General features: G+C 45.3%; 1 protein-coding gene across 2 annotated transcripts; it reads left to right on the top strand.

The window, feature by feature from the left end:
• The first annotated feature begins 69 nt into the window (after nucleotides 1–69).
• KLHL22 (kelch like family member 22) lies at nucleotides 70–22,263 on the top strand. Of its 2 annotated transcripts, none has more exons than XM_014593687.3 (7): nucleotides 70–317; nucleotides 8,813–9,092; nucleotides 10,659–10,701; nucleotides 12,982–13,700; nucleotides 15,101–15,293; nucleotides 19,615–19,848; nucleotides 21,205–22,263. In XM_014593687.3, the coding sequence occupies exons 2-7, from the start codon at nucleotides 8,866–8,868 to the stop codon at nucleotides 21,580–21,582; spliced, it is 1,794 nt and encodes a 597-aa protein (XP_014449173.1). In that variant the 5' UTR covers nucleotides 70–317; nucleotides 8,813–8,865; the 3' UTR covers nucleotides 21,583–22,263. The 2 variants fall into 2 exon arrangements, with proteins under 2 accessions (XP_014449173.1, XP_006272119.2); XM_006272057.4 differs by having other exon boundaries at nucleotides 71–317; nucleotides 10,659–10,824.
• The last annotated feature ends 411 nt before the right edge of the window (nucleotides 22,264–22,674 follow it).

The following is a 22,674-nucleotide window of genomic DNA, read 5'->3' as shown; positions in this document are numbered from 1 at the left end:
CAGCACGGGGCGGTGGCGAGGAGCCGCGGGCGGCTCGGGAACCCGGAAGCGGCGGGAGCGGAGGCGCTTGGGGGCGGCGCCAGCGAGCCGGGCCGGGCCGGGCCGGGCCGGGCCAGGCCGGGGGAGCGGGTGTGACAGGCCCCGGCGGGGGAGGCCGACGCCGGTCCCGCGTCCCCCGGGCTCCTTCTCGCTGTCGCCATCTCTGCGGTGCCGGTAGCGGCCGTTCGTGCTGCCCCGGGGCCCGGCCCTGCTCGGCCTCCTCCTGCCGCTGCGGCCTGCGATCCAAGCGAGGGACGAGGATCCAAGCGAATGAACAGGTAAGGCCGCCCGCTGCTTTCCCTCGGGGCCTGCAAGCCCGTCGCCCGCGGAGCCCTCGGGCCCGAGTCCAGCCCCGGCCTGAGGCAGGTGCAGCCCTGCCCGGACCCTCCCCAGCCCAGCTGCCCCCGAGGGCCCGGCCGGTGGGCGCACACCGAGCGCTGCCAGGCAGAGCCAGGAGCCCACGGCCGCGGCCTGCCTCTGGCAGTGCTGCCAGGAGGGCCCCTGCAGAGGGCCTGCGGGGGGAGGGGAAGGCAGCCCCCCAGCCTGCACCAGTCTGACTAGGGGGGATTCCTTCCTGACCCCAAATCTGGCACGAGTCCGATGCTGAGCAGAGGGGCAAGAGCGTCGAGCTGGGAACCTGGGGCGCTGGTTGCTGGCGTGCACCGGTCGGTCAGAGTGGTGTTCAGCTCAAAGCACCGTCTGTAGCGTTTCTCTTAACCCAGCAGAGACGGGACTTGGGGCAGAGCTGAGTCTGTGGCCACGTTGCCGGCCGGATGCCTCCCCCACCTTTCAGCTGCGGTCCCAGGTGTCACTGCATGCTTGGCTCCTAAGTCCCAGCCGTAATGGAACAGCCAAGATTTCACCTGTCGTCCTTTATAGAAAGCTAAACTTGTGCTAACACGAGTGAGTGTAGGCTGGCACTCTCCATGGTGAAATGAGGGACATCCCAGTACGCTGCTTAGATGTAAGGGAACTTTGGATTTTGCATTTGTGATTGTGCAGTTAACACCTGCTGCCTTGTTCAGGCACTGGAGAGTTGAGGCTTACATCTTCAGTTTCAACTTTGTCACTACTTAGTGCCCGCCTGCCTTCCCTCCCACACGCTGTGCAACTTTAATGTTTCCTTAGCATAGTGTTTGCCTTGTATTTTTTTACAGCAAATAGTATATGATGAAGTGCAGAGTTGGGTGAGCTAATGTTGTATGGACAGCATGTTCTGCAGATGTCTCCTTTTCAGCTATTCTCCCAGTTTTGAAGACTGATACTAGTTTAGGAAGGCAGCTTTTTGGGTTTGTTCTTGAAAATTGCATCTGTATATTCCTCCTGGTACCTTTCCAGAAAAGCAGGGCATGTGGGACAATGCAGCCTGCCCTATGCACCAAAGGTTCAGAACCAAGACTATAAGAAACCATTGCGGAGTCCAGTTGCTTTAGTTTCTTCTTTTTCATGGTTAGTAGTGAGTATAAGGATCTTAGCTCAGGCCAACATGGGATTTATGTAAAATTCCCAGCGCAGATTGATCCTGAACATAATGGATGCTGTGGGGAAACTGCACCAGTGTGAACCTGGAAAGGGATAATTCTAAAAGAACGGCAGTTACTGATAGGTACCACTTCCACATTTTCCCACTTACTTCCTGTCCTCCTGTTGTCTTGAAAAGCACTGAATTGATTTATGGCTTGTCTTTTTGGGTGCTTTACCCGATTTTGAACTAGGTCATATCAGTGTAAAAATATCTGTTCGTATGAAGTAGTTCCTTAGAGTGACATAGCAAGTGAATTATTATGGTATTTTTACTCCTGTTGGAATTAGCAGTAATTTCCCCTTGCAGGAATGTGCATATGGTTGCATCTGTCATCTGAGCTATTGTGGCAGTCCCACACTGCTTTGCACCTTGGCCTGACACCCTGGTCTGTTTTTCTGTGTGACATCAACTGTTCTGGATTCATAGTGACTAGCTGCACCCTCCCCCTGCGTTAGACTGCTGGTGCATAGCCAGGTTCTTTCCATCATTTGCACTCCCACTTTGGGATTCAGTATTCCTAACAAGCATATCTAGCATTTTATTCTAGCCCTGTGCAGTGCCTCTGTGATGTGCCTCTTCTAGCTGAAGTTGTGACGAGGTTTTGGATCTCTTCATCTTCTGGGAAGAGAAGAAGTTAGGGGAAGCCCTGGAGACCAGTACAGAAACAGAGATATTTTTGAGGGAAACAAGAAGATGGCTGAGGGAGATCACATCCAGTATGCTATGCCCTGTCATATTCAAACAAAGTATATGAAGATGGCTTGCACAAAAAGCAGTGGACAAGAAATGAAGCCCTGGTGATGTTTGAGCCACTTGTCCATTTTAAGATGAGCTGGACAGGATTTGGACCCAGGACAGCAGCTTTGACCCACACTTCATCTCAGACATGGCTGATATATAGGAATACTTGAGGACCATGCGACTATGAACCCTTTGCAGGAAGATGGACCTTAGCCAGGAATTCACTGATACAAAGGAAAGTGACTGAGATCCTGTTGAAATGGACCTGGACACAATCTCTAGCCCCTTGGCCAGGCAGATTTCTATCCTTGAAAACCCTCAGGCTGCTGTCAGCACTGCAGCTTAGTAAAAGTTATTGGTATTGCATATTGTAATATTCACATAGTATTTCTGTTTTCCCCAGAGCTAAACATCACCATCTTTGGGTTACAGTAATACTTTGTGTACTCAGAATGTTGACTGCCCTGGGTGAGAATCAGGGATCCAGGTTTTATATTTGACACAAAAATGCGGTAAAACCTGGATTTTCTAATTTTAAGGAGAAAAATCAAACCCAGATTTTCTTCTTTTAAAGGAGAAAAACATGGAAAATGGTGGGTTTTCCCTTGCAGGCTGGCAGAGTTCCAGCCTGCAGGGGGCTGAAGGGAATGGGAGGAGGGCGGTCAGGCAGGGGGTGCCATTTGCATGTGTGCATGTATACATGCACATGGCCTCCAGGCAGCCTGGATAGCAGCTCCTGCAGGTAAGTCTGGTGGCTGGGGGGTGGGTGGGGGAGGGGAGGGAGTTGGCTGGGGCTGGGGGCCCAGGCAGCGTGTGGGATTTGGGGGCCAGGGTAGAAATGTGCAGCCACAGGGCCCAGGCGGAGAGTGGAACGCTCGGAGCCATGGGTGGTTTGTCCGGGCTGGGGGGGCTGGCTCCCCACCATTGCACACGCTTCTGGGGGGAAGGTAATGGAGGGCATGTGCCCCCCAGAATTGTGTGCAGGGAGGGTGTGGGCTGCCTGCTGCAGGCTCGGGGCTCCCTGCCATGCTGCCCTCCCCCTGGGGCCTCCATAGCGCAGCAAGGCAAGGAAGCTCCATGCCACCACCGCAAATCCCGTGCTACCACGGGGAGATATCCCTTGCTTGCCTGGCAGTAGTGAGAGGTACATCTCTGGCCACCACCCCTGCTACTATCGGGCAGGCAGGGGGTGCTTTACCATGGTGGCACTTGGCTCACGGTGGTGGCATCAAGCTTCAGCACCCTGCTCTACCCTGGTGTGCTGGGTCTCACTCACTGGGCCCCAGGGGAGGGCAGGAGGGTGGGGAGCCGGAGCCCACAGCGGGCAACCTGTCTCCATGCCCCCCCACCATGGGTTCTACTCCTACCATGCCATACATGGGGGAGGGGGAAGCAGCTGCCACCTCCAGAGCTTAGGCACTGCTGTGGGGTAGCAGGGGTCTGCGGACCTGGATCCCTGGCTCCATCCAGGAGGGCTGGGGGGCAGGGGGCTGTGGGTGGTGAGTGAGGAGCTGTGGATGGCATGTGAGGGGCACTGGCAGGGCCAGGGGGCTGTGGATAGGGCATGAGGGGCACCAGCGGGGGGGAGGGTGGGCTGTGGGTGAGCGATTTTGGGGGTTTTAATCAGAGATTTTGCAAATTTTTTTATCACATAATTTGCAATTTTTAAACAGAAAACCAGGATCCCTGGTGAGAATGCAGTGCCTAACCCATCTGCATTGCAATGCCCCACTTGCCAGCTGGTCCCCTCTTCCGATTGAGTCACCAGTTCCTGACCACCTGCTTAAAATAACCATATTCAGTGAGTTGCAATAGCTAGCTGGCCTACCTTGCAACAGCCAGCCTGCCAGCTGTATCTCTCCCATTTCCTTCTACCCATTTAATTAAATCATACTCCACCCCTACTGCTGCAGTGGTTCCTCTTTTGCCAACACCAGAACCTTCATTCCACCCACTGTCCCATGCCAGATAGCAAGGAACACCTCTATCTTAGAAATGTGATTATCAAGAACTGAGCATTCTGTAGTTCTCTAGTCGGGTAGTGTATTGCGATCAACTCAACAATCCAGCTCAACAGTATAAAATTGTTTTCAGAACAAAATTTTAGGAATGCTTTTTTTCACCATACAAAGCAGGGGTGGTGCGTAGGAGGTGCACGTGTACCTCCTGAGTGTGGCCGTGCACCCACTGTCAGCAGCGCCTGTGGGCAGTCACCACTCACCACCCCACTGCCGACACACCCGGCAGTGTCTGCGGGCAGTCCATGATCCCTGTTGGCTGCTGCTGACACTGCAGGCAGTGGCTGCGGGCTCGCCACCCTCCTCCACCTCCTCCCTCCCACCCCCTCCCCACCAAGAGTGTTGGTGGTGTCTGCGGGAGCTCCCCTGCTTACCGCTGCTGCACTCCTGCCACCACCGCCATGCTATTGCTGCTGCCGTGCCCACCCAGCTGCTGGGGGCACAAGCCGTTTATGATACAAAGTGTACTAAAAATTAGATTGCAGCAAAAATCAAACCCCAGGTAGAAAACATATTACTGTGCTGTTAACAAGGCATCAACACTGTTAGTGTTCTGGATGCTTAAAACTCATTGCAAATCGTCTCACTGGCATAGTGGACTTTAGGCATTTCCTCAGCATTGTAAAATGGGATTTTAGATGCAGAAGATAGGTCTGGTCAAGTTTTTTTAACACTACAAGACAGGGCTGCCTTTACCTTGGTTCCTGAATATGTGGCTGTCGCTGAGCGACAAGTTCTGCGTGTCGACCCTGTAGTGGGATGAAACTGGGAGGCTCACCTGGGACACTGAACAACTGCATGTTTTGCTGAGCAAGGGCATGAAAGGGCCAGTTCTTACCAACAGTTGTGGAGCCAGCGCGAGCAGCGAGGTGCATGGCACCAGCACCACAGTTTGTGAATGCATGCACACTGCGATTTAAGAATTGGGCAGTCTGTGACATCACAAACCCATTCCCATTACTGGAGTTAAAAAGGCCAGGTTAGCATGGGGAAAGAGGGCAGTATGCCTGCATCAACTGCTCCAGCCGGAACTGGGGTAACCAGCTGTGCCAGTTTCCCAGACTGGAGACCCAGAGGGATCTCCAGCCATCAAATGGTGCAGGGCAGTGGAGCAGAGGTCTGTGTGGAATCCCATACCCTGACACCAGAAGACAGGAACCTGGAAGAAGATATTGGGGAAGCCTCATGCCAAAGCTCAGTGGAGGAATACTCTACAAAAGGGTAAAGTGTGAGATGTGAAATTCAGAGAAGGGATCCTGACTGAGTGCAAGCGGAACTTCCAATAGGAAACTGCAGAGACATAATTGATTGAAGACAAGAAGGTGAGACAGCCCAGAGCTACATGTGTATATGATGTGGGGTGAACTTTCTTAATGAATTAATAATGAAATTGATATGAGTGAAGAGAAGCAAGACGAATGAATCCTTTATTTCATTTATAGGATCATTATTTATTTTATTATCTATGAACTGATTTATCTATATTTACATGCCTGCGAATTAACTAAGTGAATCGGGCAATTCAGGATTAGTATAGATCCATGCTGGACTGAGTTGTCAGGTTCAAAGAAACACCAGACCAATTTATAGGTATGTTCCTATTCTTATAGAAGGGATAAGAGAAAACTAAGGACAAAGAAAGATATATCTGCATATTGCTAAAAGCTGTGACATCTGGAGCCATCAGGACTTGACTGGCAAGTGAATGGGGTATAAGGGAGGTGGAGCCCCAAGAAGCACCAGTGGTGGGAGCACGGTCACGATAGTTTATACCACCCAAGGAACCTCCCTTTTCTTTTTTTTAAGGCCAAAAGTAGCAGGAGAGTTAAGAGAGACTTACCATGAGTGGGTAGTCCAAGGTACCTGGATGTCAGCACAAGAAGGGCGCCAAACATAACAACTCAGTCCAGGAGCACAAGACACCTCTTGTTTTGGCTCAGCCGGGTACAGTGCCTATTCTCCGCCAAGCATGTAGAATATCAAGAGGCATCATTCTTGCAATGCCAAGAATTTGTGGGGGCTTAGCTATTGATACGTATCAGGGACGTGTTCTCCAATGTTCCAACTGCTTGCAGAAAGGCAAACATAATCCTTAGCCTGACCTCATAAGGTCCCTCCTAACCACTCTATATCATAAAATCATAGAAAAGGAGGGTTGGGAGGGACCTTAGGAGGTCATCTAGTCCAAACCCCTGCTCAAAGAAGGACCATCCCCAGATAGATCATCCCAGCTAAGGCTTTGTCTAGCCGGGTCTTCAAAACCTCCAAGGATGAAGATTCCACAACTTCTCTGGGTAATCTGTTCCAGTGTTTTACTCCTAGTGAGAGAGTTTTTCCTAATATCTAACCTCAACTTCCCTTGTTGGAACCTGAAACCATTGCTCCCTTGCTCCATACCCATGTACTACCCCAAAATTGCTGTTATTAGTACTCTAGCCCAAGGCCTCTATATCCCTACTGTCAAAACATGGCAGAACTGCATTTGACATGCACTGGGCAGCAAACAGTCTACAAGCTACCTGCAACTGATAATCCCTATGAAATTCCCTACCCTGTGGTTTGTCTCAGAAGTTTTCATAGAGATATCAACTGAGAGAGAATGGCTCAGAAATCCCAGAGATGAGAAACAAAAAGAGAGACCTTCTTTGTGATGAAGGAATGGGTGAAAAAGGGACTGACTTGCTGTGGAGAAGAAGAATGTTGGCATGACTTGGGACATTACAGATTGGTCAGGGAGATGTGGAGGCAGCTAATGGAGATGATGAATGTGCAAACCTTATTGCTGGAAAGCACGCTCCACATTTTAGAATTCCAAGGGCAGACCGGGCGAGTACAGACAATAGGAATAAGGGTTCTACTGGTTGCCCCAATGCAACCAGGGAACCCTTTGCCCACAAGATCATCAATAGCCTCCTTGGGTTGGCAAGATTTACAGTACATAGCAGTAGGACATAATTAAGCGGAGATCACACTACTTTTGCCAACACCAGAACCTTCAGTTCAACTGACATCAGTTGAAACAGCCAAGACTGTCAGTATGTCCAGGCCAAACTGGTTAGCGACTACACGGTAGCAGTTAGGGGTAGTGAACTTCCACATAGCAAGGCCTACATGCTTTTGAAGGGCTAGCAGAAATTCCATATTGGTGCACTGTATCTGTGCCTCTAGTCTAATCTCCATGCAGATTCAGGGAAAATGCTGTTTATCCTTCTGGAGTTCTGTAGCCACAGCGGGTCACTCCAGGTATGAAGCACAGTCTACTCCCAGTCTACTCCCAAGAGTCAGTGCCTGTTTTGTGAGTCCAAAAATGGTGGTGCACAGAGTGAAACTGTTCTAAAAGAAGATATTTCTGAAGCTATAGCTTATTGTCTTCATCTGTACTATCGTTCCTCTTTTATACAGCTTTTGGCAGGATAGAGGAAGCTGTAGCTGCTGATGTTACAAAAAATGTAGCCAAGACCACTTAGCAGTAAGACAGTTGGCTTTCAAAGTTGTAGCCATCCGGTGGCAACCCATCAAATACATGTGCACTAGATGCTACATACTCCTATCTATCAGCATCATGGCATGGAGCTTTGTTTTGTTCTTAGTGGTCTTTTAGGAGTTTGAAAATGATGTCGGCCACCCGAGAAGAGTGGCAAGAGGGGAACCATGGGCTTTTTGGTTTGACTTCCAGACAGAGAACACAGTAACCTCTGGCTAACTTGTGCCAGATAATACCCCATTGTGCCTCAGAGGAGCAATCCTCTAATGTGCAGCATTGCAAAGGAGCATGGAATGTGGAGCCACAAGGCACGGCACATACTTCAGAGAAAGTTCTCACCTCTGTAGAAGCAATCACTTGTAAGGAAGTAAACTCTGACTGTTTGGTTGGATAGAGCTGCTAAATGACAGTTAATAAGAAACAGTGGAAGGAATTCTAGTGAAGCTTCTTGCTTCAAAGTAAATACCCTTATGCTGGCAAATCCTTAGTTTCGTAATGACTTGTGGGAATGTGCTCAGCTAAAGCAATATGAAAAGGTTAGGACAAGGAGAAGTAAGTTTTGAGATAGTTTAGTAAATTACAGATGATGACTCGGGGTCTGTGTCTACACGAGATGCTGACTACGCAGTAGCCAATACTACTGCACAGTAGCACCACGCGGCAACAATGGTTAGCATTAGGCTACTGTGCAGTAGCATCATGAAAAAGCTGCTCATTAGAGCAGAACTTGGGTTGCTGTGCAGTCAGCGTCTCGTGTAGATGTGGCCATGGAGTAGCTAATGTGACACCAGAGGCATCTAAATCACTATGTAACTTGGTACTGTGCACCAGAATTTACTCTTGTTTATACTTTTGTCAATTCACATAGAGCTACTGGACTAGAACATTGTTTTAGGGGTTCTCCATGTATTTAAGAATGGATTTGTTTTGATGACTGTGACACAAGCTTCAAAGTATTGTTCATAAAGCAGAAAACAGAAAACTAGTGTTTTTCTTATCTTACAGAATTCATCCTACTGTAACTGGTGGCTGCCAGGCACTGAACATTTCTGCTTGGGATGGCGGAGGATCAGGAGCTTACTCAGCCAGGAAAGATTCACCTCAAGCCCTCACTTCAGCAGCGTACCAGCAACATCTATCGCAGTGCAGAGCACTCTCAGGCCTTGCTCAGTGGCCTGGTAACTCTCCGAGATCGTGGCATCCTCTTCGATGTAGTCCTGGTAGTGGAGGAGAAACCTATTGAAGCTCATCGTATACTTCTAGCTGCATCTTGTGACTATTTCAGGTGAATCACAATGCTTCTATAAGTGACATATTTTTCAATACGACTCAAAGCAGCAACACTCAATAAATTCTGAATGGTAAATGGTTTTCCCACAGAATTCTGCTTCTATCTCAAAGGATGCATGAGGCTGCATGGAACTTGTTATAGCCCATGGTATACTCAGACACTGCAGTGCCTGAACATTTAATTATGATGCTGAACATAGGGATGAGAAAGAAATAGAAAGTCAGCCTTATGATGTAGGATCCCTTTGCTTTTGGGTTTGAAATGAGACTTAAATGAGTTTAATGCATTTTAAATATTTAATTTATATTTGTTCTCTATTCTTTTATACCATTTTGAAAATAAAACCAATCTTTGTACTGCACATAAAGTTTTTTGCTTCCAAGTGCCTCCATTTCACTCAGAGCCCATAGTACTTTTCCTTGTTATAAATGTCCTGTATTTCAGAAATACTACACAGTGCATCCAGTGAGGCTGCTGAAGTTTTATTAGCATCAGTGAGATTTGGCCTATTATAGTATTTGTTTCATAATACATGGCAAGTTATAAAATGTATTGTGGGAAACATAGTTTTCTTCATGCTGTAATTATTAGATTGTAATAACTTGAGGTATCCTGGGGCAAATCCAACTGTGGCTGAATTCAGTGGGGTCTTTCTGTTGACTTTGAGAGCTGGATCAGCCCTTAGTCCGCTAATTATTGAACAGTCACAATTTGCATCATCGATTTAATGTCCTACAAAATTTAATTTCCCAAAACAAATTATCGTAGTTCTAGCGAATGGCACCCAAAAGTTAGGAAGGCATTTCTTTTAACTAATTTTATCTGGAAAAAGGCTAGTCTGATCCAAAAAATATACCCTCAGATTTCAGTTCTCAGCACATCTAGGCTAAAGTAATTCCTTTGCATTCCTGATGATGCACTTGGGTATTCTCTCTGCTTTTATCAACCCCTATTTTTTCAACACTTCAAGCTTGATATAACAGACATAATTCTCTTAGACAAGAGAGTTTGGATCTTCTTGAGGAATCCATCAGCATTGTTTGGGGTTGCTGCTGAATGACATGAAGCCATCCTTTTTAGGGGCTAGGATTTAAATGCTTTTGCTCACTTCTAAACTGTGTGCGCTCTCTCAGTGGTTCCAACACTTTCAGGAAGAGAGGGGCATATGATATTCATCTTAACATTGTGTTCTTTGTAGCTGTAGAGCACTGGCAATAGGCTAGCAACTCCTATGATTTTTTTTCTTTTTTGTTTAAACTTCTTTAAAAATGAGGGTTTACACAACAAGCTCTAAAAGACCTTTAATGATGATAATCACATTGTCAGACACAAGAGTGTGTTGGCCTCTTATTCATTTGAGGCTTCCGGTCCCAAAGCTAGGCAGCTGAGCATATCTTTCTTGGCCTACTGGATTTGGGAACAGGAGTATAGACTCTACAAAGCTGTCTGGCTGTTATCCATCCATCTGAATTTTTTGGATGTCCCCAGAATAATGAGAGGTTGAATAGTTACATGGCTTTGATAACACTGTAGTGCAGCATGTACTTTTTCTTTTTTCAGAGGAATGTTTGCTGGAGGCCTCAGAGAGATGGAGCAGGGAGAGGTTCGTATTCATGGAGTCTCGTACAATGCAATGTGTAAAATCCTGAATTTTATATACACATCTGAGCTGGAACTTAGCCTGAGCAACGTGCAAGAAATATTATCTGCAGCCTGCCAACTTCAGGTGAGGATTTAGGAGATGCGATGAAGAAGAAACAAGAGGAAAAGGGAAGAGGGGCAAATAAGGAATAGGGACATACAGTTTCAGATGTGTATAAACTAGATCTGGATTGTCTCTCATTCTTATAAGTAGTTTTATTATTTATAGTCCTTTACCATTTATTCAAAAGGCAGACTTTTATAATGGTTGACTTCCCCCAATATGGTCAGTAATCTCTTTCCTGCTTAATGATATCTCATCAGGCACACTTAGAATACATTATGGTTTGTGTTAAATGATATCATGTTCTGTTCTGATGCTGTTAGGATGCTCCAAATTTTCAGGATCTCATCTACAGAATGTGGGCTGATTCCACAGGCACACATCCCTTTCCCCCTTGTCATGGTTTGGGGTCCCCAGAGGTGTCTGTGATGTCCCTGGCAGCTTTGCAACTGTGCCAGCTCCACCCCGAGGGCACCCTCATGTCTCACCTGCCATGTCTTGTTGGTAAAATAAATCGGGAGGCTGCCCACAGGCTTTCGTGTGGTCCCAGTCCAATGAACCTCACTGGGCCTTGAGCCCTTCACTGGACTTCTCTGCAGTACTGTGCTGCACTGGGCATCTTGAGCCTTATGTGCTAATTGCATGGCTCTTGAGCCACCCCTACACCACACCCCATGCCTCATGGATGTTACAAAAATGTTGTTCCCTCTGTTGGGGTCTTCGCCTCCTTGGTCACCACCCCTTTAATTTAGCTAGGCCTTCTAGCCTAGGCCCACTATGTCGGACCTGGCTTTGAAGCACTAGCTCCAGTTGGTCTCTCCCAGTCACCGGGCCCCCAGCCCCCTGTCTGTGGGAGTCTTGGCCCCTGTTTGACTGAGCCCTTCTGGCATCAAGCCCTCCAGCCCCTGTCTATCTCAGTGCATTGCACTCTCTGTCCGCTGCAGGCTCTCTCACAGTTCATGCCCTGCCTCTATCAGGGCTCAAAGGAATTGTGTGCCCCTCCTGGACACTAATGGGACCTCTGTACCCCCACCCTTACAGCCCTATCCCAAACCTCTGGTACAAAAAACAACACAAATATAAGCCCCTGGGCTGTAACAGACCAATAACGAAGACTGTGCTCTACCCCTTTAAGAAGGCAAACTTCCAACCCTAGAACAGCATGTCTTCTAGCCCTGGGTACCTTGTGGGCTCCTGGAGCCTTACTGTTCTTGTAGGCAGCAAAGCAGGCAACCAGACACCTCTGGGCAGCTCTCCTGAGCAGGGGGCCTTCCCCTGGCAATCTCCAGAGAGAGTGGATCCTGTTAGCCCCAGCCCTGAGCTTGTGTGTTCCCAAAGCCCTGCCTTCTTCAGTTCAGCTGACCACCTGCAGGTATTGGCTAATTTACCTTGTTAGCCTGTTGCTCAGGCAACCTGCAGCTGTGGAGCTCTGCCTAGCCTGCAGGGCTCCCTGGCTAGGCTGCTTCTGCCCTTAAAGGAGCAGGCACATCTTAGTGCCCTGCAACACCCTCAACCGTGGCCCATTAACTGGGTGGAACAAGGACCCCAGTGTCTATAAAGCTTGCAGACCTCTTGGTTTGCCATCAAGATGTATTTTGCTTCTGTTTCTCATGTTGCTAACTTCTAAATGCTGCACAGATCACATGCTCACTGGGTGGTTTACTCTGTCAACCCTAGTGGATTCACGAGATGCTTCTCAGTGGAGACAGTCATCTCTAGTAAAGAGAACTTTTCTGCTTTCAGGATGTCTTTAATTTAAAGGAGCAATTTTATACTGTACTCCGTAAACTACATTTAAGTATTAATTTTTCTTTCAAAAGGCTTCTTCTGCATTGGAATGATAATATCCAACTTACTATCCTGTTGTGCATTTGTCTCTCTGCCTTTAATGCAATATGTTTGGTCTGTCTGGAAACAGAAAAACTGTTGTCTACTCATCTACAGACCCATGTAGGATCATGTTCTTCTTTGGAGAAAGGTGATTGCGGTACCATGGCTTTCAGTTTGGGCCAGTAATGTAATAGGCAGAGTCATATTGTCGGCCTTCACAGTGATTGGTTTTCCTACCATTCCATACAACCTCATGAGCTGTCTTTCATGCCTCTAGGAACCTAGTCTCTCTAGTGCAATTCAAGAAGTGGATTGTCCAGAATAAACTATGTGCTCTGTCTCTTACAGATTCCAGAAGTTGTTAAGTTCAGTTGTGATTTCCTCATGCCATGGGTAGATGAGGAGAACATCCTGGATATGTACAAATTAGCTGATCTATTTGACTTGAGACATTTGAGTGAACAGCTGGACTCCTACATTCTGAAGAACTTTGTGACCTTCTCAAAGACAGAAACATACCGACAGCTATCCCTGGAAAAGGTCTACACCCTTCTCAGCAGCAACTGTTTGGAGGTCAGCTGTGAGAATGAGGTTTATGAAGGGGCACTTCTTTATCATTACACTCCAGAGCAGTTGGAGACAGATCAGGTCTCACTAATGGAGCCTCCAAAGCTATTGGAGACAGTCCGCTTCCCCCTGATGGAGCTCCAGATCCTGCAGAGGCTCCACGACAAGTTAAGCCCATGTCCATTAAAGGATACAGTAGCCAGTGCACTAATGTACCATAAAAATGAATGTCTTCAACCCGTGCTTCAGAGCTCACACACGCAGCTGCGGTCCGAGTTCCACTGTGTAGTGGGCTTTGGAGGGATGCATTCTACTCCCTCAACAGTCCTTAGTGACCAGGCCAAGTACCTGAACCCTTTGTTGGGAGAGTGGAAGCACTTTTCTGCTGCATTAGCCCCCAGGATGTCCAACCAAGGGATTGCTGTTCTCAACAACTTTGTATATTTAATTGGAGGAGATAATAATGTACGAGGTTTTCGAGCAGAGTCCAGGTGCTGGAGGTAAGAGATGATTTCTGACACCATTCTCTATTACCAGCCGGTTACAACTCTCAGGTCAAGAAATCTCCACTGCAGTACTTTTTATAGTTGGCCAGAAATGTTGAGAACTGTGTGGGACCTTACCAAAAGAAACGGCAAGGATGAAAAAAGACCAACCTGATAGTAAAAGAGGAAGCTTCTGTTTGAGCACATATTGTTTGCTTATCAGTCAAAAGAAGAAAAGCAAATATTGCAACACTATACAAAAGCTTAGTTGAGTTACAGCAAAATATTGAGTTCTGAGCACAAAACTGGCAGATAGGGCTTCCTATATGCTAATCTTGGTTCTTACACTAATAACCTTTTGCAGTTTGGTCAACTTTCTTAGCTTCTGTCTCATCTGTCAAATAAGGATTATACTTACTGATTATACTTACGCTGAATTAAAAAATGGTATTATAAGCAAGTATGGGGTTTCTGTTTACCTGAATATTGGAGGAGCAGAAGCTTTTTAAGCACTGCTACAGAAGAGATGGCTCTTCTTCTTTTCTTAGACAGAGGCTAAATGCCAGACTTGTAGTTTGCATCAGTGAACTCGAAATAGCAGTATTCATAAATGTGATAGCAACAGGAAGTGAATTAAGGAACACAGCTATCAAAACCATTTTAAGCCAAGTTGCAGTGTTGGTTGCTTATTGTGATTTCATATGTATAGTTCTCCAGCACCAATTTCTTTTTTTTTTTATTTCCAGAGGGATAGAGCAAAGATAATTTTTAACTTTATGTGTTTAATCTTATTACATGATAAACAGCTGAATTACAAACCTTTCTCTCCATATTATAGTGATTTCTTGAGATTTTAGTTCAGTTGTTCTTACTTTCATACACAACCTGACTTTCAGTCCCAATGGTTTCATTCATACTTCTCTTGTAATTAAATTTTCCACGGTTTTACTGGAATGGCTATTTTAAGGCCCCTCTTACTCTGAACAAACCAAAGAAGCATTAAACATCCTTACTTTTCCTCCCTTTTTGAGATCCCTCATTTAATCCTTGTGCTACTGTTCGCTAATTTTACCTCGTGGCATATCTGCCAACTAACAGGATTGTCAGTTTGTTTAGTGGCAGTGATACAAAGATACTGGAAAGACTAAGCTTTCATAGTCTGGTTTATTTTTGCTAAAATATCTCTTTGCAAAATAAAATAAAACTTAATCAGTAGTTACACTTTGACATGGCTAAGTGTCATTGTAATGGGAACAGCACCTACTTACAAAATAAATTAATTTGAGCAAAGACAGTTTTGTTGTCCTGATCTGCCTGAAGCTGACCCATGTTCCAGCAATGACACTGTCTCAATGTCTCACTGCTCTTTGTTGGCTGTGTGTTGGTAACATAGTTTGATCATATTTCTTTGCAAGATATGACCCACGACACAACAAATGGTTCCAGATCCAATCTCTGCAGCAAGAGCATGCTGACCTCTGTGTCTGTGTTGTGGATGAATACATATATGCTGTCGCAGGACGGGACTATCATGACGATCTGAGAGAGGTGGAGAGGTACGATCCTAAAACCAACACCTGGGAATATGTGGCACCTCTGAGAAAGAAGGTAAGAAATGCACTGCCAGCAAGTCCTGATTAGAGTCATAAAATCAGAGAAAGTTAGGGCTGGAAGGGACCTCAGGAGGTCATCTAGTCCAACCCCCTGCTCAAAGCAGGACCATTCCCAACTAGATCATCCCAGCCAAAGATTTGTCTAGCTGGGTTTTGAAAACCTCCAAGGATGGAGCTTCCATCACCTCTCTGGGTAATCTGCTCCAATGTTTAGCTACCCTCTAGTGAGAAAATTAATATCCAACCTAAACTTTTTTTGCTGCAAATTGAGACTGTTCCCCCTTGTTCTGTCACCTGCTACCACTGAGAACAGTCTAGCACCATCCTCTTTCAAATCCCCCTTCAGGTAGTTGAAGGCTGCTATTAAATCTCCCCTCAGTCTTCTGTTTTCCAGATTAAATAAGCCCAGTTCCCTCATTCTTTCCTCTTGTCCCCCAGCCCCCTCACCATTTTAGTTGCTCTCTGTTGGAGTCTCTCCAATTTGTCCACATCCTTTTTGTAGTGGGGGTCCAAAACTGAACACAGTATTCCAGATGTGGCCTCACCAGTGCTGAATAAAAGGAAATAATCACTTCCCTTTACCTACTGGCAACACACCTACCAGTGCAGCCCAGAATGCCATTAGCCTTCTTGGCAACAAGGCACACTGCTGGCTCATATTCAGCTTATTCTCTACTGTAACCCCCAGGTCCTTTTCTGCAAAGCTGTTGCCCAGCCCATCACCCCCAGTCTGTACTGGTACATGGGATTATTCTGTCCTAAGTGCAGGACTTTGCACTTGTCCTTGTTGAACCTCATGAGATTCCTTCTAGCTCAATCCTCCAATTTGTCTAAGTCATTCTGAATTCTAGCCCTACTCTCCAGCATATCTACTACTCCCCCCAACTTGGTGTCATCTGCAAACTTGCTGAGGGTGCAGCCTATGCCATCTTCCAGGTCACTGATTAACTTCCCTGATACTTGTTTTGATCTCTCCTACATACTTTTTGTGGCTTATCTCAGGCATGACTCTTAATTTTGTTATATTCAGGTGGAGGACAGTGAGCCAAAAATAGAGGGACAAATATCAAGAGGAAGTTTTAAAATACCATTGCATCTACATTTGTGTCATCCTTATGTTGTCTCTAAACTGATCCTACTGAAAAACTACCTCTCCCCTACTATGTGATCTAGGTAAACTTCCTAGTTATAAGAGAGAGAGAAATCTGAGTCTAGAAATAGGCCAGTATAAGTTTTTGTGAGGTATGGTTGAGAGATATGATCCTTCAAGGCAGCTCCATTAAAAGTTAGCAGTTTGTATATGGTAGTTTTATGCTTCCATTTCTTCTCCTTTCACTCACCATATGAAGGGATTATTTTGTGGTGTTACAATAAGACTTTTTTGCTAGTGGACTCTATTTGAATAGACTATCCAATGAAAACAGTTCCTAAGTAAGAACGAGTTTGATCCTGAAATATACTGAACCCTTGCAACTTCCATCAGTTTTAATCAGCTATTGGTGCTTTTTAGGTCAAGGGGGCAAATCTTAATATGACCAGAGAGGAAAAAATCCCAAATCATATGAGAAACAGGAACAATGCCTGTATTTTGAAACTCAGATGTCAGTTTTCCTGTCCCTCCAATAAAAAAGCAGCATACAATCGATTTTTAAAAATTTCTTAAAATTAGAGTTCTTGCTGGTGAAAGGTGCCTGCTTTATAGCTTCACTTTATTCCCAGAATGAATACAGCATGGGTATTAGTAGTACAAGTTTCTTGCTGGCCATCTTCCCTGATGTATACCCAGCCATATGACTCGCATGATGTAGAGGAAACTACAGTGGACCATAGAATCATAGGAAATTAAGGTCGGAAGGGACCTCAGGAGGTCGTCTAGTCCAACCTGCTGCTCAAAGCAGGACCAACCCTAACTAGATAATTCCAACCAGGGCTTTGTCAAGCCAGGCCTTAAAAACCGCCAAGGACAGAGATTCCACCACTTCTCTAGGTAACCTGTTCCAGTGCTTCACTATGCTCCTAGTGAGAGAGTTTGTCTTAATATCCAACCTAAACTTCCCTTGTGCAACTTGAGACCATTGCCCCTTGTTCTGTCATTTGCCACCACTGAGAACAGTCTAGCTTCATCTTCTTTGGAACTACCCTTCACGTAGTTAAAGACTGCTATTAAATCCCCCCTCAGTCTTCTCTTCTGCAATGAAATAAACCCAATTCCTTCACACTGTCCTCATAAGCCATGTCTTCCAACCCCCCTCACCATTTTCATTGCCCTCCACTGGACTCTCTCCAACTTGTCCACATCCTTTCTGTAGGGGGAGGCCCAAAACAACACAGTACTCCAGATGTGGCCTCACCAGTGCAAAATAGAGGGGAAAAATCACTTCCCTTGATCTGCTTGCAGTGCTTCTACTAATGTAGCCCAGTATGCTTTTAGCCTTCTTGGCAACAAGAGCACACTGTTGACTCATATTCAGCTTATTGTCCACAGTAACCCCCTGGTCCTTTTCTGCAGAGCTGCTTTGCCAGTTGGTCCCCAGCCTGTAGCAGTATATGGGATTGTTCTATCCTAAGTTCAGGACTTTGCATTTATCCTTGTTGAACCTCATGAGATTTCTTACGGCCCAATCCTCCAATTTGCCTAGGTCGCTCTAAATCCTAGCCTTACCCTCCAGCGTATCTACTACTCCCCTCTCCCCCTCCTCCCCCCCAGCTTGGTGTCATCCACAAACTTGTTTAGGATGCAATCCAGCCCATCTTCCAGATTGTTAATGAAGATACTGAACAAAACCAGCCTCAAGATTGACCCCTGGGGCACTCCATTTGATATCAGCTGCCAACTAGACCTCAAGCCAGTGATCACTACCCATTGAACCTGATGATCCAGCAAGCCTTCTGTCCACCTTATAGTTCATTCATCCAACCCATACTTCCTTAACTTGCTTGCAAGAATGCTGTGGGAGACTGTAACATGTAACTGTAACTGCTATCTCAAGGTATATCATACCCACTGCTCTCCCCACATCCAGATCCAGTCATCTTGTCATAGAAGGCAGTCAGGTTGGTCAGGCATGACTTGTCCTTGGTGAATCCATGCTGACTGTGTCCGATCACTTTTTTCTTCTCCAAGTGCTTAGAAATGGATTCCTTGAGGATCTGGGGATTGACATGAAGCTGACTGGTCTGTAGTTTCCTGGATCCTCCTCCTTCCCTTTCTTAAAGATGAGCACTATAATTGTCCTTTTCTAATCATCCAATCATCACTCCCTTGATCACCACGAGTTTTCAAAAATAATGACCAGTGACTCTGCAATCATACCAGCCAACTCCCTCAGCACTTTTGGATGCATTGCATCTGGCCCCATGGACCTGTACATGTTCAGCTTTTTTTAATAGTCCCTAACCTGTTCTTTCACTACTGAGGGCTGCTCACCTTCTCCCCAAACTCTGCTGCCAGGTGCAGCAGTTTGGGACCTGACTTTGCTTGTGAAGACCAAGGTTAAAAAGGCTTTGAGTACTTCAGCCTTTTCTTCATCATCTGTCACTAGGGTGCCTCCCCCATTCAGTAGGGGACCCACACTTTCCCTGACCTTCCTCTTGTTGCTGACATACTTGTAAAAACCCTTCTTGTTACCTTTCATGTCCCTTGCTAGCCGCAAATTCAGTTGGCTTTGGCTTTCCTGATTTCATCCCTGAGCAATATTCTTATACTCCTCCTTAGTCATCTGTCTGAGCTTCCACTTCTTGCAAGCTTTTTTTTTGTGTTTGAGCTCACCAAAGAGTTCTCTGCTAAGCCAAGCTGGTAACCTGCCATATTTGCTATTCTTCCTGCACATTGGGATGGTTTGTTCCTGTGCCCTCAGAAAATTATAATTCAGCCAGGGATGCTGGTGTCACAGAAAGGACGAATCACTTGTGACTTAGAATTTATGACTGCTAGGCTATTCTGCCTGCCTTCTCAGTAATGAAGCAAAAGCTTCTATAAAAGTTTTAACTTCCACACAAGGGCTTTGGGATAAGCAAAGTAGGAAAGTGGTGGTATGGAAGAGCTTCTAGTTAAGGAATGATAAGATGCCTGAAGCCACTGCAGCTCTGGAGGAGTCAGACATTTTACTCTATATCAGTTAAAGAACTGAATCTCACATTTATGGAATCATTACCTACACAGAAATCCTTCTAAATGTTAGTGCCTGAGTAATCTGAAAGACATAACAGCTCTGATGTCTTGTATTGAAAGGGGGGAGGTATATTCCATACTTGAAGTAGGAGAAAATAGAGAAAACTTGCCCTCGCCCTCTTTGCTTTTCCTTGGAATGATTCAGGTGTATGCACATGCTGGAGCAACATTGGATGGGAAAATGTATGTTACCTGTGGAAGAAGAGCAGAGGATTACTTGAAGGAGCTGCATCGTTATGATCCAGAGGCTGACCACTGGGACACCTTAGCAGATGGTCCAGCAAGACGGGCCTGGCATGGGATGGCTGCACTTCTGGGAAAGTTGTATGTAATTGGAGGCAGCAACAATGATTCTGGCTATAGGAGAGATGTTCACGAGGTAAATTATTGTGCTGGTCTCTTTCCTGCTCACATGCACAACTTTTGCATTTTGCCAGTCTATCTCACTGCTGTGCAGCTGTCTGGCTTGCAGTGACTTCTAATTCCACTCCACGTAACCATTGAATTTGCAGGGCTTTACTTACTGTTTGCTCCCTTATGTGCATTCTCTCTGACCCCTTAAAACCTTAAAACACTAGTTCTTGGGCTTCATATCAGGTTTGGTTTGCTTGTTTTAATCAGTGCTAGGTGGGTAATACTTGGCTGAGTATGTAAAATACCCAAAGATGGCCCATAAATTTAATTCTTTCTCCACTGTCTTGACTCTTTCAGAAATTTTTGACATGTCAAGGACTTTTGTATAAGCAATGTATAACAGCAGGATAGGAACTGTTGGGGGATAAGCTGGAGGTGTTTACAGTTGACTAACAGCTGATTGGGTTTTAGCACCCAATGAGGTATGGAATTGGCAGAATCGGGTTTGTTGGATGTTCCTGCTACAATCAGTGAGGACTTGCTTCTTTAGCTTATCTGTAGATTTGGAAAGACAATGCTGGATCAGTTACACTTAGTTCATATTCCTAATGTTTTCTTTGAAAACAGAAAGACTAGGAATACATATATATTTGTAATTAAGCTTGGATAAGGGGTAGAATGCAGTATTCTCTATAAATTAAATTTAAAAACTGACTATAAAAGAAGGCTGTTGTGACATTTATGAGAATTCTTTTGACGTGTTTCAGGCTATGGCATTGTGGAAGGATAACAGGGAAGAAGCAAACATTATCTTTTATGCAGTGTTTATGGAATGCACTTTATGATGAGGACAGAACTAAATCTAGTCAACTGAAAGTGTCTGGTAACAAAAAAGTTGTTAAAAAATCATATTAGACAATTCCTTGTATTTATACATGATTGGAAACACCTCTCCCACGCTGCAGAGAAGCCACTTATGACTTCTGTCTAGTTGGTTTCACTGTAACACCATTTCTTCTGTAGGTTATGGACCATTTTTTCGTGTGTGTGTGTGTGTGTGTGTGTGTGTCTCTTATACATTCCTTCTAAGCTCCTCAGCTTCTGGGTAACTTGTTTTTAAGTGACTTGCAGCAGTAACCACTGTGACGGCATTGGGCAAGCACTAGGTGGGCTTTTCTTCTTTGCATTTCATCTGTTTTAACCTGCTACACTGCTGTTCTAGTACTGAATGTATCTCAAAAGAGAGAAGATGCCATGGCTATGATGTAGCAAAGGCACCTCATGATATAGCAAGATGTCTGTTAATATGTAGAACATTATACATATTAAAAGATAACTAAATGGAGAATAAATTCTTTTGTGTCTGAATGTTTTCCAACAGGTAGCCTGCTACAGTCCCTGCACTGATCAGTGGGCAAACGTACGCCGTCTCCCTGCAGGACATGGAGAACCAGGAATTGCCATCTTAGACAACAGAATCTATGTCTTGGGGGGCAGGTCCCACAATCGAGGGATTCGAATGGACTATGTCCATATTTATGATGCAGAGAGAGACTGCTGGGAAGAAGGTCCTCAGCTGGAGGAGGATATTTCTGGAATGGCGGCCTGCGTCCTCACTCTGCCTAGAGCTATTCTAATGGATGCAGAAAAGTCGACCCCAGAATGGTATGCAGACAGGCTACAACATCATCCAGACTTTGCTTCTGAAGTTATGAGTGTGTCTGACTGGGAGGAATTTGACAATTCAAGTGAAGATTAAGGAATTTGAACATTTTTGCAGGGAGGCAAGAAAAATAAAATTTAGGGGAAATGTGTAGAAACTTTTTTATATCTTTCATATGACATACATTCAGTCAGTGTTAAACATTTGAAAACTTTAAAAAAAGTTCTAAACAAAATACCTTCTGCAGTCAGTCCTTCTCTATTTTGCCCCCAAACAGTAGTGTGAAAGCAGTCAAAGAATTAAAATACCAAGGTTTTGCCCTTTTGAGACTCTTCTCAAGATGCAGAACGAACAGAAAAAGACATAGTAGACTCATCTTGGTACTCCTCTTCACATTTTCAGCATGGTTCCTTTGTATGATCCTATCAGCTTAAATCTAATGGCCAGCTTAACACAAGATGAAATTTAGTGTCTCTTTCCTATGCCAGTTGTCAGTCTGCTGTGTAAGGTCATGCAGCAAGAGTAAATGTTGCAGCAGCAGCATTAGCAAGAAACCTGAATCCTCTTCCCCTCTGGGCATGCAGGTATCCTCATAATAGGTTTAGAAACTGTGATCTGACACCCACTTCTGAATGTATGTACTTCAGGTTTTATCAACAAGTTGGAAGACTTTTAGAAAATCTCTGTACTGATTATGATGAACTTTTAATTCAGTTGGACTTTCACAACCACCATTTGTTCATAAGTGAAATAATAAATTTTTGTGGGAAGTTTTTATTTTTCCTCTGGTTAATGTCTCTATTCTTTGATCAAAATGTGGGAATCTAAAACTTGGTGGACCAAATTAATCCATTACCTAGGTCTTTTTTAATGTAAATGAGCTTACATTAGTAAAAAATGACCCAACACTTAAAGAAGACACTAAGTAATGGAAAGTAAAAATGGGAGCAGAAATTGTTTTGTAGTGGTATAAGAAAAAAGCCAACAAGGCTATCTGAAGGGATTGAAAGTCACAATGGTCCAAGGTCCAAGAAATGAGTGCCAGGAAAGTAATGCTGGACCATAAGGGCTGGGAATAAATATTGCATAACCGTCCCTTTCTGACTAGCAGTTTGTGCAACGTAAGATCTGTAAAGTCGCAGGAACATGAGGACACTTCACCGTCAAGCCAGGGGATGCGTGCAAGTA

Source organism: Alligator mississippiensis, chromosome 10 (genome assembly GCF_030867095.1).
Source record: "Alligator mississippiensis isolate rAllMis1 chromosome 10, rAllMis1, whole genome shotgun sequence".
Taxonomy (NCBI): domain Eukaryota; kingdom Metazoa; phylum Chordata; order Crocodylia; family Alligatoridae; genus Alligator; species Alligator mississippiensis.
This window is presented reverse-complemented; position numbering and strand designations above follow the sequence as displayed.